Source organism: Sceloporus occidentalis, unplaced genomic scaffold (genome assembly GCF_023333645.1).
Source record: "Sceloporus occidentalis isolate IW3139 unplaced genomic scaffold, rSceOcc1.0.p SCAF_3, whole genome shotgun sequence".
NCBI lineage: Eukaryota > Metazoa > Chordata > Lepidosauria > Squamata > Phrynosomatidae > Sceloporus > Sceloporus occidentalis.
The window spans coordinates 56477557-56493498 of NW_028316983.1; the positions used below are offsets into that span (position 1 = coordinate 56477557).

At 43.7% G+C, this 15942-nt stretch overlaps 1 protein-coding gene across 3 annotated transcripts in view; it reads left to right on the forward strand.

Moving 5' to 3' along the window:
- LOC149315968 (N-fatty-acyl-amino acid synthase/hydrolase PM20D1-like) overlaps positions 1 to 15942 on the forward strand; it is a 59299-nt gene that overhangs the window by 25649 nt on the left and 17708 nt on the right. The window contains exons 13-14 of one of the 3 annotated variants that reach the window (XR_016280426.1): positions 624 to 769; positions 5154 to 5230. Coding sequence is in view for 2 of the 3 variants with exons in the window: in XM_089514500.1 (XP_089370626.1) it covers positions 624 to 753 (130 nt within the window). In the remaining variant the exon portion in view is untranslated. Of the gene's footprint in view, positions 1 to 623; positions 2459 to 5153; positions 5231 to 15942 lie in introns of those variants that run through there. The other 2 variants (XM_089514500.1, XM_089514499.1) reach the window with 2 other exon arrangements.

Here is a 15942-nt window from a genome sequence, read left to right on the forward strand (position 1 = left end):
TGTTCATAAACAGACGCTTGGAGTTGGATCCAGACTTAACTGTTGTCTGCTTTCAAGTCATTTCTGACTTTGACCTGTCATGGAGTTTTCTTGGCAGAATTTGTTCAGAGTAGGTTTGCCCTTGCCTTCCTGTGAGGCAATGGGTTTCCATGGGCGAGTGGGAATTCTCTGGTGATTGGTTTCTCAGTGTCCTAATCTAACATTCAAAACACACTGGCTCTCCCAGACTTAATAGTCTTATTAAAATCAGTTATTAGTAATTTAAGTGCTACAATTTTAGTGGGTATGATGTACGTATGACTATGAATGCCTCTACATTGTGGAAATAATGCAGTTTAACATCAGTTTAAGTGATATAGCTTCATCCTATGGAATCCCGGGATTGGTAGTTTTACAAGGTCTTTAGCCTTCTCTGCCAAAGAGTGCTGGTGCCTCATAAAACTAGAAATCCCATTATTTTTTACAATGGTGCCATGACAGTTAAAATGGTAACAAACTCCATTATTTCTACCACAAGGGAACCATATGTTTGGATCCAGCCCATGGATTGTTTCTTGCTGAAATAGGATGCAGATTATTTGATGTTAATTGGCATAAAAATACCTTCTTTTTCTTTTAATCAGGTTCCATGGGCTGAATGAAAGGATCTCTGTTGACGGATATGAAAAGCAAGTGAAATTTCTCTTCCAGCTGATTCAAAATTCAGATTTATATCAACCCACAGAGCCACATATGAAACTTCATGAGTTGTGAAAACAAAAGTAAAAAGGTTTGTGAGGGTTGTTAGAATCTGAAGTATACAAAGCAACTGTGTTCCATTTTGCCCTCTGTTCCTGAACTGAGTTGTTAGGAATAATGACTAGCATTCAGATTTAAAGTAATGGCACTATCATGCTGAACAAGTGTTTGTGAAACATACTGAAAACTAAAACTGAGCGAATCACTTTGTATCAAAAGAAGGGTACTAAGCTTCATCTAATATTCTACCTCACAGCCAATAGATTGCTGAAAATCTTAATGCTGATTACATAAGACAGCAGTATAAAATTTATATACTGAAGAATTTTAAATTGTTCTCAGATGGAAAGAAGAGCAGTTATTCATATAGAGGCAAAAGATAAAGAGGCTGGTCTTAATGTGTGTTGTTTAAGATAATAGACAGTTGGTAGCATCAAGTGTACAATTTCTCATTGTATGTATTAATTACCTGAAGTGAGAGTTAACATTACCATACGATACATGTTGTGGTGCGTTGCACTTCCAGACAGGTTGAGATCCAGAAAACTAGATGCACTTTTTTGCTCTTGTTTCTTATGGTTTGATTTTGTGGTGTACAGTGGACCCTTGTTATACGCTGGGGTTTGGTTCCAAGATCCCTCGTGTATAACAAAATCTGTGTATGCTCAAGTCCCATTAAATATAATGACATAGCAAAATGGTGTCCCTTATAAAAAATGGAAAATCAAGGTTTGATATTTGAAATTTATACTTTTTTGGAACATTTTCAAACCGTGTATACTTGAATCTGTGTATAAAAAATCAGTGTATAAGAAGGGACGACTGTATTTTGTTATTAACTGTGTATCAGATTGAGAGAGAGAGACCTTTTTGACTTTCCTTCCCTGCCCCCCCCCCCCCGCCCTATATGACACCTGTGCCTGGAAGAAAGGTCCCATTTATGTGAAATTATGGCCCAGGAGCAGGGACCAGCTGCCCATCCCTCCACACTCTACCCAATCAATGCCCCACCTCTACTTTTATACCAACAGTCTGGCTGACATGTCTTTCCCTCTTCACTTATTTAAAAAAATGGGCTTATTTTCTGAATGTCTTGTGACTTTTTCCTTACTTCAGTGGGAATATACCTGAGAGGCAAATCTTATGGCCAGATTAAATTTGAATGCTGTCAGGAGCAAGAGTGTTTGTGTCTTTGTTACTCCTCCTGTGTCACATTTAGCTCTTCTCAGTTTTAACCGCTAGACACTATAATGGAGATGCTGTAATAGGATGGTCCCTAATGTAGCTTGTCATGTTTTATTCATATTGCTTTCTCTAACTGAAGCTTACCACTGGAAACATGATTATGTAATTGACTTAGTGGAGGAATTTATTATTGAGGTTTTTTTTTCCTTCAGAAAAGATACAGGTTGCATACCAAAAGAACAAAGCTGAAATTTTTGGTGCCTGATTCCTCAGGGATGTCTATATGGATTGCTAAGAGCCTGAACAATATAGCAGAAAACAGGAAGATCTCTAGTGTATTCTGTATACATTTGCACTATGGTTTTATCTGGCTGTGTCAACTGCCATGGCATGAAACTGATTTTTCATAATACAGCAATTAAAAAAAGACTGTTTCTGTGATCGGATGCTTGAACATGTTCTATAATTCACTGTGGTATAGTTCTTTATGCCATTAACTTTTTGAGTTGACTTTCTTCTCATTAAAACATTTTTTTTCCTGGAAAAAACAAAGCTCTGCTATTTTTTACCTAGCACTATCTTAGAAGCCTATCATAAGTTTCTTCTCTTTTCCCTAATTAACAAAATAAAACAAAACCATTGTGCTGATTCACATTCTCGATGCTCCGGTCGTGCCTCAGGCTTTTTATGGATCAGCCTTAAACACTAGGCCTAAATAAAATCAGATCCTGTCATCTCTAAAGGTTACTGCTTGAGGCATGTGAGGATTGACTTTATCTTGCTAGAGGTATTGGTTAAAGATACACACAGCAAAGTCCATTCAAGGAGTTTACTGTATGGCTTTATAAAAGAGAAGATAAAAAATTAAGTAGGCTGTAAAAACACAGTTGCCTAGAGTACAAATGAGGTAGAAGCACAATATATAATAGTTGGTATTATAAGGAAAAAGAGAAAGTTGCACAGGAGGGTTATGTGCCTGCACATAAATGATGCCAAGCAGAGAACTATACACTTTATAAGATGCACTCTATCATTGGCAGGAACCAGGGACATTGATATAGACCAGGGGTAGGCAACCTTTTTGAGTCGGGGGCCGGGTTGCTGTCCCTCAGACAACTGGGGGGCCAAAGCGGGGGGGGGGGGGGAGAGCTTCCACCCTCCGGGGGCGGGGCCGCATACCAGGGGTGGAGCTTCCACCCTCTGGGGGCGGGGCCATATGCTGGGGGCGGAGCTTCCATCCTCTGGGGCGGGGCTTTCTTTGCTCCCTTTCCCGACCTCCAGCTGTCTGAGAGACAGCTAGAAGTGGGGGGGGGGATTGGGAGAGGGGGTGACAGGCGTGCGCCTGCTCCTCCTGCCCTTCCTTGGCCCCCAGCTGCCTCCCAGAGAACCAGTAGGGGCCCATGAGGGGCAGGAACAACAGGTGCACGGCCCCTGCTTCTGTCCTCGGGGCTTTGCCAGGCCTGAGGTGTCCTCCGAAGGACACCTCAGGGCTGCCAAAGCCCCGCGGGGAGGAGGAGGCGTGTGCCTGCCCTCTCCTCCATGGCCTCTTCCTTTGGCTGAACGGGCTCCAAGGGGCCCTTTCGGCCGAAGGGGAAGGCCGAAACCACTCTCACTGTTAAAGCAGACCTTTTAGCATTGAAAGCACTGAAAATACACAGAAATGCACTTTGGAAAGTCACACTGTCTCACCTTCAGAAAGACTGCATGTCCCACAAACTGACATATCATCATCACTACCACTCTCATTGTAAAAGCACACCTTTCAGCATTGAAAGCACTGAAAATACGCAAAAATGCACTTTGGAAAGTCACACTGTCTCACCTTCAGAAAGAGTGCATATCTCTAAAACTGACATGTCATCATCATCACTACCACTCTCATTGTAAAAACAGGCCTTTTAGCATTGAAAGCACTGAAAATACACAGAAATGCACTTTGGAAAGTCACACTGTCTCACCTTCAGAAAGACATGTCTTCTTCCTACTCCTCCTCCTGCTCCTTCCTTCCTCCTTCCTCCTCTTCTTCCTCATTCCTCCTCCCTCCCTCCCTCCTCCTCCTTCCTTCCTACTTCTTCCTCCTCTTCATCCTCCTCCCTCCCTCCCTTCTCCTCCTGCTCCTTTCTTCTTCCTTCTTCTTCCTCCTTCCTCCTCCGGCTCCTTCCTTCCTTCCTCCCTGCTCCTCCTCCTCCTCCTGCAGATCCCCTTCTCCTTCTCTCCAGGCCTGCGGTTGTGGAGCAACCGTGGGCTTGGGGAGAAGGACGAGGGGGACCCCCGCCTCCCTCTCCCCAGGCCCCCGGCGCCACTTCCCCTCCCCGCGCTCTGGGAGGGCCAAGGCTTCCCCACAGGCTGGGGGGAAGGCCAGCGCCGGCGTCCACAGCGCTTTCCCCGCTCCTCAGGGAGGGCAGAGGCCGGCCCTGAGGGGCAGGGGAAGGCCAGCGCCGGCTGCCCCAGCGCTTTCCCCGCCCCTCAGGGAGGGCAAGGCCGGCCTTGAGGGGCGGAGAAAGGCCAGCCTCGGCATCCCCAGCGCTTTCCCCTCCCCTCAGGTAGGGCAGAAGCCGGCCCTGAGGGGTGGGGGAAGGCCAGCCCCGGCGTCCCCAGCGCTTTCCCCTCCCCTCAGGTAGGGCAGAAGCCGGCCCTGAGGGGCGGGAAAGGCCAGCCCCGGCGTCCCCAGCGCTTTCCCCTCCCCTCAGGTAGGGCAGAAGCCGGCCCTGAGGGGTGGGGGAAGGCCAGCGCCGGCTGCCCCAGCACTTTCCCCGCCCCTCAGGGAGGGCAGAAGCCGGCCCTGAGGGGCGGGGAACGGGCGCGCCGGCAGCGGCAATCGGTGGCAGGGCTGGCCTGGGGCCGCTCCTACGGTGCCCGTGGGCCGGATGCGGCCCGTGGGCCATAGGTTGCCGACCCCTGATATAGACTCTAGAATGAAATTTTACACTCTAGGGTTTTGTGGGGGGAGGATTTGGGGGATACTGGGAGAATTTGTGGTATGTGGCCAAGTAAGAAGGCTAACTGGCACATTGGTGGGCCGCAATGAAAAGCCACAAGGGCCATGTTGAGCTGCATCTTGTGCTTCCTCAAAACTGGGGGATGGCAGCCTGTGGGCTACGCATGTTGTCAGATTACATCGCCTGTCATCTGTCGTCATTAGCTGCCTAAGGCTGATGTGAACTGCAGCATAACAACATCCAATAGGCCATTCATTCCTCTTCCTTGCTTCACCCTATCCCCTTTTCTAGCTATACACCAAGGAATTCAGAAGGGAGGTAAAAGATGGAAGAGCAGATATAGCATCAAAGTCTGAAAAATCTTAAAGGTAAGGGTTCTCCTCTTTTTGCTGCTGCTTCTCTGAATTTATATCAAACCACAATCTCTTCTGCCATTTTAGGGGCTAGAAAAGCACAGTATGAGTTGGAATAATAGAGATCGAATCAGGGTAAGCATGTGTCAACCTGGTTCTTTTAGCAACAAGGAAACATTCCTTTTTACCAATAACATGTTCCCTTTTGTAGAGAATAGAGCTCTCTATAACCATTACACTATTAAAAGTAATTTCATCCCCTCTTGCAAATGAATATGAAATGTTGCCAAAAAGAGGATGGAAGGAACCCCCCCCCCGACCCCATTTGAAGAACTCTTTTTAAAAAAGTTTAAGAAATAAATCAAAAAAGACAAAGAACCACCCCCCAAAACACCTCAATCAAAGACTGAACATATTCACTGGTCACAGAATGCTGCGTGTCCAAGGGCTGGGGGTAGAGAACTGAAATCAGGGTGGAAGGCTGGGATTGTGTCATATATCTTAGGACGTGGCATAGTAGCTTTGTTGTAAAACTGGAGTATTCCACAGCAACACATTTTGTTGAACATAGTAACAACTGAACAATAGATTCCTTTTGACAGGGATCTGTTAGTTGCTTTCACATAATAAATTATGCTGTAGTGGGCTAACTTGCATTTTTCTGCCCTCTATTTTCCACTTAAATTCCTTTAGGTCATTAATCTTTCAGTGATTCAGTGAGCATTGCTGCTAAGTTTCCTCAAGGAAAGAGTTATTGTTGCTTTTTGCTGCTGCAGCAAACCAAAATAGTGACAAATGAAAGGATTGTCAAGAATACTACTGTATTCTTGAAAGCAGGATGTGTGTTATCTTTTTGATAAATGCCAGCACTGCTGTTTGTTACTTACTGCTCTGTAATCTTTGGTTGCTTCCACCCTTGAGTTACGGTAATTTTTTAAAGGGATTTATTATGTAACCTTCACTATTTTGAGGGAGAGGTGACATCATTACCATTACCTTTGGTGTGGGTAGCAGCGGTTGCATTGCTTATTGCTTTTCTTGTTACTTTTTAGTTCCTTCTCTGGAAAAAAAACTAAGAAGATATCAAAATGGCTTAAAATTTGAAAAAAGACATTTAGAAATCTTCCAAAAGCATTTCCATTCCCCCATAAATAACAAAACACTATTTTTTTTGTTTTTTATTTATATACCGCTATTCCAAAGATCATAGCGGTGAACAGCAAGTAAGCTAATTAGCACGTAAGCCAATTTGCCCCCAACAGTCTGGGTACTCATTTTAGCGACCTCGGAAGGATGCAAGCCTGAGTCGAGCTTGGGCCCTTTTGCTGGTCTTGAACTCACAACCTTGTGGTTTTGAGTGAATGGCTGCAGTACAGGCATTTAACCACTGCGCCACCAGGGCTCCATGCGCAAACAAAACACTATAATAAGTAAGTTTATACAATCGGCCCTTCTTATCTACAGATTCAACCATCCACAGCTTGAAAATATTATAAACACACACACACACCAATTTCAAAAAGCAATCCTTGATTTTACCATTTTATATAAGGGACACCCATTTACCATGACATTGTATATAATAGGACTTGAGCATTGATGGATTTTGGTATCCACGGGTGTTCCTGGAACCAAACCCCAGAGGATAACAAGAGCCCACTACATGTACATAATAACACAATGTTATACATTACTTATTAAATGAAAAATGAGTTTATCAAATTCTAACATCCATTGCATAATTTGTAAAAAGAACGCCGTTATCATTACTAATAGCACATGGCATGTCTGTTCCAGCGATTTGTGTGAGTTAGTGTGAGACTAACTGTGAAAAGATCTTGTAGCATAAGCTTTTGTAGACTTGATCTATTTTCTCAGATGCATGGACTGCACTGTTGCCCAGGAAGGACTTTTATAATCAGACTATATAAACAGCCATAGAAATGTAGAACCTGTGGGTGTGGTGATGGTGGGTGTGACATAACTTTGGTCATGGAGGGACAAAGGCAGGGGTAAGGCCAAAGTGCATGAATGCCCATATGAATGGTGGAGAAGAGTTTTGGAATGTGGTGTGTGCAGACTGGGAACCAGATAGGAGATACAATAAACTGTCTGAGAGTGGCCCCATGAGACTGGGGTGTTAACCAGTGTTGTAATACATATAGTGTGTCAGCAAGCCATTGTCTCTGTTTAACCCATTATTGATGGTGTTTATCAAATGAATTTCACAGAGAAAATGGAGGCTTGCTAAGCTTGTTATGGGTAGGCACACCTCTGTAGTATTGCACTGACAAAGACTTGAAGTCTGTTTTAACTGAATACAAGTGGGATGCATGAGGTTAATGCTCTAGCTAGACTCATTTAATATTGTAGGGCTAAAAAGAAAAGCTGGATATAAACTGAATATATTTTACACCTCCTGCTCTCTGTCTTGTTGGCACTGCCAAAACAAATAAGCTAGAAACCTCAAAGGTCAGTTTTGAGGGGGTAGGGTAGAGTCTTCTCTCCACCATATAGGGTTTTCACTACTCAGGCCTGCTTTTCTAGTTTGAGGTAGTATAATGGTTAACCACAGACTGGAACATCTTTGGTTGAATTCTCAGCTTCACATCAACCTTCACTGGTGGCTTTAATCTATTTTATTTCCACTTTAGCTAGTCAGGACTATGGCAGTGCTAATGCTAATGTAGAACCATACAGATTTATTGGTATAATCAGACCTTGGAAAAGTTACTTTGTGGACTTCAGCTCTGAAAAGTGGTATGTTCACTGGGAGTGGTAGTGTTGAAAAATAATTTTTACAAGCTGTAGGAATAATTAATATGTAAGAATTGGTTTTTACATTCAGGAAAGTGCTATTTTATTTCTTTCCCAGTCACTATTGTAGTTTCACAGAGGTGGTTTAAGATCATCATCATCATCATCATCATCATCATCATCATCATCATTTATTTAATACCATTGATGTACGTGGCACTTTACAAGTAAAATCTAAAATATGTATTTGTACACATGGGGGGGGGGGGGGGCAAGGAGATGGAAGGAAGGAAGGAATAAAAAAAATATAAATTATACAAAACAATTGTAAAACAAATTATCAAAAAATAATAAAATATAAAGCAAAGTGACAAATAGATAGATGGCAAATATACAATATTTAACTAACATTCCAAAAGTTTTAAACTGAGATTTTAAAATATGGGAAAGAAATGTTTAAGGTTGAACAGTGAGTGAAATATATTGACTCGTGAGTGAAAAAGGATGAAGCTGAGCTAAGGAAACTTGGGTGAGAAGCCTAGAGTTCCTAGAATGCAGATCTTGAGCAGGTTGGTAAAAAGAAATAATGGTTGAAGAACAGGGTGGAGCTATGCTGTGTAGGGCTAAGACAGGAAGCTGGTACTGATTCCTGAAAGTAACGGGTAACCAAGGGAGAGATATCAAAAATGGGGTGACATGATCAAAATGAGATGGCAAAAAGATAATCTTATCATGGGAATGTTGAGTAATTTGTGTCCCTTGTATTATCTTGCCAAGGCATCGGAGAAGAAGCTCTAGAGCTGAATTAATTTCAAGACCTTCTTGTATGTTGAAAGGCAGGACTGTTCTGCTAGGTCTTTTCTCAACCAAACTTCTGCAATTCAGGTCACATTGTGCCCAAAGCAGAAAGCAAATGTTCTGTAGAAAAATACTTATAAAGCAAACAACTCAAGGTAATTCATAAGCAAAGTGAATTAAACCATGTGCCAAAAATGGGACAAAATAATAACCCAGGGTTACTGGCTAATTTGCTCCTCAAGAAATTTGATTTCTGACTACAGATAGCACTTGATCATATTCAGAGCATGAATAAACCACCTTTTCAAGGGGCCATTCACATTACCTTTTACACCGGTTCTGAAATCGAATCTTCCACATGAAGTTCATATTGGGCTCGATTCTCTCATAATCCATGTCGAAGCTTGCACAAGGAAATGCCACTTACGGGGTATTCAGAATCGGGCTAAAATCCGTCTTTTCTCAAAAGACCCGGGTTCCGCAAAATATGAACTTGCCCTCAATCGTGATTGGGGCAAATTCAGGGAGGGATTAAGGTCAGAGGGCAGGCAGAGGTCAGAGCATTCCCTCCCCTCATTGGAGGGGAGGGGGAGGAGGAAAGAGACGAAGGAAAAAGGGGAATCTGGATGCAAAGGGTGAAGAGGATAAAAGGAGAAATCAGGGTGACAAGGGCTGCAAAGGACTGTCAGAGGGAGGTGGGGGGGAGTGGAGAAAGTGATGGAGGAAGAGGAGGAGGAGGAGGAGGAGGAGGAGGAGGAGGAGGAGGAGGAGGAGGAGGAGGAGGAGGAGGCGGCCGTGGGAAGAAGGGAGCCTGGAGGGCATCTTATAATGGAGCAGGAGGAGGAGGATGAAGGAGCCAGGGCAGAGGGAGGTGAGGGTCGGAAGGAAGGAGGAGGAGGAGGAGGATTGCCCAGGGAAATAGGGTTGTGGGGCCAAGCTGGGGGATGTAGGGAAATGGATGCAGCAGAAGCAGCCTCTTTGGACAATTTATGTGCATGATTTTTTGGGTGCTTGCTTTCCTCTTGCTCCTGGAACTTAAGAGCCATTATTATTATTATTATTATTATTATTATTATTATTATTATTATTTGTGTTATATGAGGATGCTACAGTCAGAATGCCTGCGCTGCATTTCCCTTTTATTCCCAATTGATTCCATGGGTCAGTTGGAACTGACAGGTCACTCTCTCTCAGCCTCAGTGGAAGGCAATGGCAAAGCTCCTCTAGCAGGAGAGAAAGGGTCAGGTCAGGTCAGGTCAAAGGCAGGGCATGAATGGAGCTCCCATCAGGCACCTTCCCCCCCCTTTTTTTTATTTTTTTTTTTACAAACTATGAGCATGTTTTGTTTTTTTTCTTGAGGCAGATATATAGATGCATAGAACAGGGCTAGCTGCTTGTTCACTTTCCCTTTCATTTGCTGGCTTCCAACAAAGGGGAAATGTTGCAAAGGGCAAGACTTATTTTCCTTTGCGAATCAATCCTACAATTCGAATGTTACATTTGTTGCTCTTGTAAATTAGGCAATTGGCAAAATGATACATGCTTTTGCTACTGTCACTTCAGGGCTAGCCCTGAATTGCTTTTAAAAGCAAAAAAGAATGCATGACAATCGCATCCTTTTCTGACATTTCCGAGGTGAGGAATTTATTATTATTATTATTATTATTATTATTAATTACATGTCTAAGAGGCATTCTGGGGTGGCAAGGAGTGGGGGATACAGGATGCATTAACTTGCATTTTGGGGTTGAAAATGGGGCCAGGGGCAGATCATAACCTGCACTGACCCAAATGCCCACAACACACACACACACACACACACACACACACACACGAGTTTTATTTGACAAAATGTGTGCACTTGGGGCATTTTGTGCATGTCTCTTTAAAAAAAAGGAGGGAGGAGTACACTTCCGATGCCCCTGCAAATGTCACCTATGATGATTTCTTGATTGACAGCAGGCACGCTCAAGTTAAACCCGATAAGGCATTCGGGTTAAAATGCCCCTCAATCGTAGTGGGCACTCGCTAGCAGAGAGATTCGGGGGAGGAGCATCCAGATCTACCCAGTTCCACCCAAATTAACTGGGCCAGTGGGAATGGGCCCCAAGTCATTCTAAGTAGCAATTAAACATATCACTGTTCAATCTACCATCATGTATACCAGAAATAGAGAAACTTATTTTTTCTGTGAAGGGTCACATTCTTTCAGGAATACGTTTTGGGGAGCTGTACACTGGTGCTGATGTGGCTAAAGCCAGTCATGGGTGGTTTCAAGAAACAATGTGAATAGAGTTACCCCTTTCTTTTTCTCTCTCGGCTACCATTTCCCTCCATCCCTTCTGTTCCCAACCCAGTCAGTTTCCAATGAAGGACACATTGTTCTTGCCAAAGAGCTAAACTGAGCTAGCCAAGGGCTTTGGAAATTAGGTTGCACACCCCTGATGTATATACTGTAGTTATGGCAATCTCGTGTCAGCACAATGCATGTAGGCTCAAGATCCAAGACCACACATAAAAAGTATTTCCAAAACTGGTCACACAAGCACAACAAAATACTGCTGTGAAAAGGCCATAGATGAATGTGATAATTTGAACTTTACTACAAGATATTTGTCAATTTGCCTCACAAAATCACCCAAAAACCATAATTGTTTCCCAATATTGTGTGGCTCATTTTCCACCTGAAGTTCATTCCTTGAATTATGGTAGCCCTATAAGTCTGGCTCCTTGATGATTCTATAAACAGGATCTCTGCTTATTCTAAGAAAGGAACTGTACAAGGGTGCCTTTTAAAAATAGTCTCATCTTTCTCACTCATTTGCCAGGTGTGTACTCTGGGGCTATAAGCTATTCACTCATTTTGCCCTCACTGTGGTTGCTGCTTCAACTACTGTGCTATGGTATATTGGTGACAAGAATGTTGTCTAATGTACTGGCTGTGTGCCAGGGAAACATCAGTTTTCTTGAACAAGAATATAAAATGCACTGGCTTACATATAAAGCATGGTCGAATTCCACATAGGTGTTTTCTAAAGCATGCTGCTGTACCAACTTCTATTTTAATGCCTGGATTTATTCTGAGCCTGTGACTACAGAGAGTCATGTCTGTAAGGTCATGATATGTCAGGCTATTGAACAGGTGATGGTGCCTTCAAAAGTGAGGATGCTGTAAGTGGCAACCACTCCACAAAGCCACTCTCAGGACACCTCACCCTCATCCATACAAATCTCTTCCCACACTTCAGCTGAAACTTTTCAAGGAAGGTACAGGGCAATCCTTCCGAGGTCGCTAAAATGAGTACCCAGACTGTTGGGGGCAAATTAGCTTACTTGCTAATTAGCTTACTTGCTGTTCACCACTATGATCTTTGGAATAGCGGTATATAAATAATACAAATAATACATATTATTATTATTATTATTATTATTATTATTATTAGCTCAGATGGAAGTTCTTTACACATCTATCCTGGTTTATTTAAACATCTTTCATTTTTCCTCCTCATTGGAACTGTTTGAAATTGTGCCTTCAATATCTCCCTTTTAAGAAACTCCCATCCCTCATGAACCTCTTCTCTATTAGTATTCCTGACCATGGGATCACTGCCAGTATTTCCCTAAGTCATTGAAATCAGCTTTCTTAAAGTCTAGAATGCATGTCTGATTATGCTTGGCTTCACCTTTCCACTGTATAACAAACTCCATGACAACATGGTCACTCCCACCTAAGGATTTTGCCACATCCACCCCATTAACCTGATCTCTCTTGTTGGTTAGGATCAGATCTAAAATAAGTTATCCCCTAGTTGCCTCTTCCACCTTCTGGACAATGAAATTGTTTGCAAACTATGCTTTGATTGAGAGTTCCTGCATGGCAGGAGGTTGGACTGGATGGCCCTTGTGGTCTCTTCCAACTCTATGCTTCTATAATTCTATGAATAATTTGTTTGACCTTAAAATTTTGGCAGAGTTTGACTTGCAACAAATATTAGGATAGTTGAAATCCCACATTATCACTTCTGAAAACATTACTACTACTTAGTGGTTTCAGAAATCACATTATATTATAGTAGTAATGTGATTTCTGAATGTGTGGTCATCTGTTACAGGAAAGCATAATCCAAATCCCCAGTTTGTCTTGGAGGTCTGTAGTAGTAGACCCAGACACACACATCTACGATGTTTCTCTCACCCTTAATTTTTACCCAGATGCTCTCAATTTGGCTTCCAGGATTTAAGCCATAGATCTCTTTGGAGGTGTACATCCTTAATGTATAATGCTACTCCACATACCCTTTTAACACTACATTCCAATCATGAGACTCATCCCACAAGTTTCAGTGATACTTATTATACAGTGGGCCCTCTCCTTACACAGGGATCCATTCTAGCCCCCCCGCGTAAGGGAAAATCCGCGTATGCTCACGTCTCATAGGAAACAATGGGGCGTGTGCATGACATGGTGGTGTGGCGTGCATAGGCATGCACACCATTGTTTTTATTGTCGTGCGGCTTCTGCAAAAGCAGGAAACCGCATATAGTGCACCTGCGTATGGCGCGGACACACTGTATTTGCTTTGCTGTGCTATAAGTTTAAATTCATTCTGTTTATTTCTTATAATCTGTGCATTAGTATAGAAACATCTAAAACCATGGGACATTCGCCCTGTCCTCCCATTGTTGCATTCTTGTGTTATTTGCCTTGTTCTCTGTATAACATTTGGGCTATATGTCCAGCACTTGATAAACTTCTGCCAACAAGAATACTGTATCCTCCCCCACATGACTCAGTTTAAAGCCCTCCTCATCAGAGATGTCAAACTCTTAGCAAAAGTACTCCTGCTAACTGCTGTGAGATACAGCCAATCCATTGCCAGAAAGTCACCTCCATGAAACTGTACATCATGGTCCAGGAAGCTAAATCTTTCTTTGCGGCACCATCTGTGAAGCCAGTTATCCACCTCCACTATTTTTCTACCTTCTATGCTATCTCCTTCCACTGCAAGGACAGACAGAATAACTATCTGTGCATCCAGCCCCTTCAGCTTCCCATCCAGAGCTTCATAATCCCTTATCATATTCTGAAAGCTATGCTTTCCAGTATGATTGGTTCTCACATGGACCAAAAGGAAGGGATAAGGGTCAGTGGGCTTGATAAGTCTTGTCAGCTTTTCCATTACATCGCAGATTTTTGCCCCAGGAAGACAGCACACCTCTTGAGACATCTTCTCAGGCCCACAGACTACTGATTCGCTACCCCTCAGCAGGGAGTCCCCTGCCACCACCATCACATGCCTCCTCCGAGATTTGGCAGATGCCATTCCATGTGCTGAACCTTCCAAGGTCTCATGCACATTCTCTGAGGACTGACACTCCTCCCCTTCTTGCTTCCCCTCATCATTACTGATAAAAGAGAGAGCTTCAAATTGATTCTGCAAATCCAAATTAATAGATTGATCCCTGGTCCTTCTGCTTCTACATGCCACATGCCTCCAACTGTCTATCTCCTGTGAATGCGAACTGACCCTCTCCCAAGAAGCATCCTCTCTGTGTGCCTCAACCAGGACAGCCTTTCCCCCTCTATCCCTAATATACTGAAGAGCAGATAAACGGGCCTCAAGTTGCTGGACCTCCTCTCCCAACAGGGGAACCAACTTGCACTTGGTGCAGGTGAAGTTACCCACATCCTTTGGCAAGAACGCAAACGTACCATAGCTGTTGCAGGTGACTGCAGCAGCTCCCTTATTGACCTTATTCAATAATCTTAAGTAGGGAATGAAACAGCACTCAGAGTGTATCCCTCAAAACTTCTCCACCAAACACCCAAGCAAAACAGCCCTGTTGATGTTGCATGTTAGCTGAGCTCTGTTTGTTGAGCTCCAAGAGCATGGGACTGCAGCTATACAGAGAGCTAATAGCTGCTAGCTCCTCCTTTCACCAAGTCTCTGGGGTCTTCCCACTACGAAAAGCTCTGATTCCTGAATTGATTTATATGCCACTGGTTCCCACTGGAAATCGATTCTGATCCTCATTTGGGAAAAAAGCGGGGCAAACACCAAAAGCTTGGGATATTTTGGTAGCCGCTTTTTAGCGGTTCTTATGTTAAGAATCGATCCTGCCCTATATCCATTAAGTGGGAACACCAGAACGGGATCGATTCTTTCAAAGGGGAGGGGCAAATGGCAGAGAGGTGTGTGTTATCCTTCCCAAGAGATGTCACACACACATCCAGTGCCGCCATTTTGCATCCTTTTTTTTTTTTTTTAAATTAAAACTAATCGCAAAATTGATAGATTGGCAAAGCAGCTACTTGTAAAGGTGAGTAGCTGCTAGGCCATTCTATCGATTTTGCGATTAGATTTGCTTTAAAAAAAATCCCCATCCTCCTCCCGGCTCTCTTCTTTCCTACCTTCCTCCTTTCTTTTCCCTCTCTGCTTCTGTGCCTCCCGATGCTGGTGGGGCCTCCTGTGCTGCTGCTGGGCCTCCGCGGCTTCCACCGGGGTTCGTGGGGCTTCCAGCATTGCTCCCACGCTGCTGCCACTTGCCCCCTACTGTGCCGGAAGCCCCACAAGGGCCGCCAGCCCTGGAGAAGCAGTGGAGGCCCTACAGCAGCCCTGGAAGCCTCCTGTGCTGCTGTCAGGCCTCCGCTGCTTCTCCCTTTTAAAAAAAAAGGACCCAAATAAAAGGGCACACTCTGTGTGTGTGTGTGTGTGTGTGTGTGTGTGTGTGTGTGTGTGACATCTCTGGGGTCAGGGGGAGATGTGCTGGCTGAAGGGCTGCTCCGTTTTCACCAATGGGAACGACAAGTGTGGGAACAGGGGGCCTTTTGGAATTGATTTGCTTAGCGGGGCAGAGCCAAATCAGGACGCAGGTTATTCCTCCAGTGGGAATGAGCCACAGTAAGCTACAGTTTCCAGAATTCCCTAGTATTGAGCCAGGGCAGTTAAAGTTGTCTCAAGATGGATTATTTCTGCAGTCTGTTTTGGTCCATAGTTACAGGTTGCATTTAGAGTCATTCCATTAGTTACTGACAGCTTATCCTTTTTACTTCTCTTTGGTATATATCCTTCACACATGTTAGTCTGTGATAGTGGGGATGGGCAAAATGGGCATTGGCCCCCAATACGAATTCTGCCCTCTATGCTATTTTAATTTAGTTCCCAAATTTC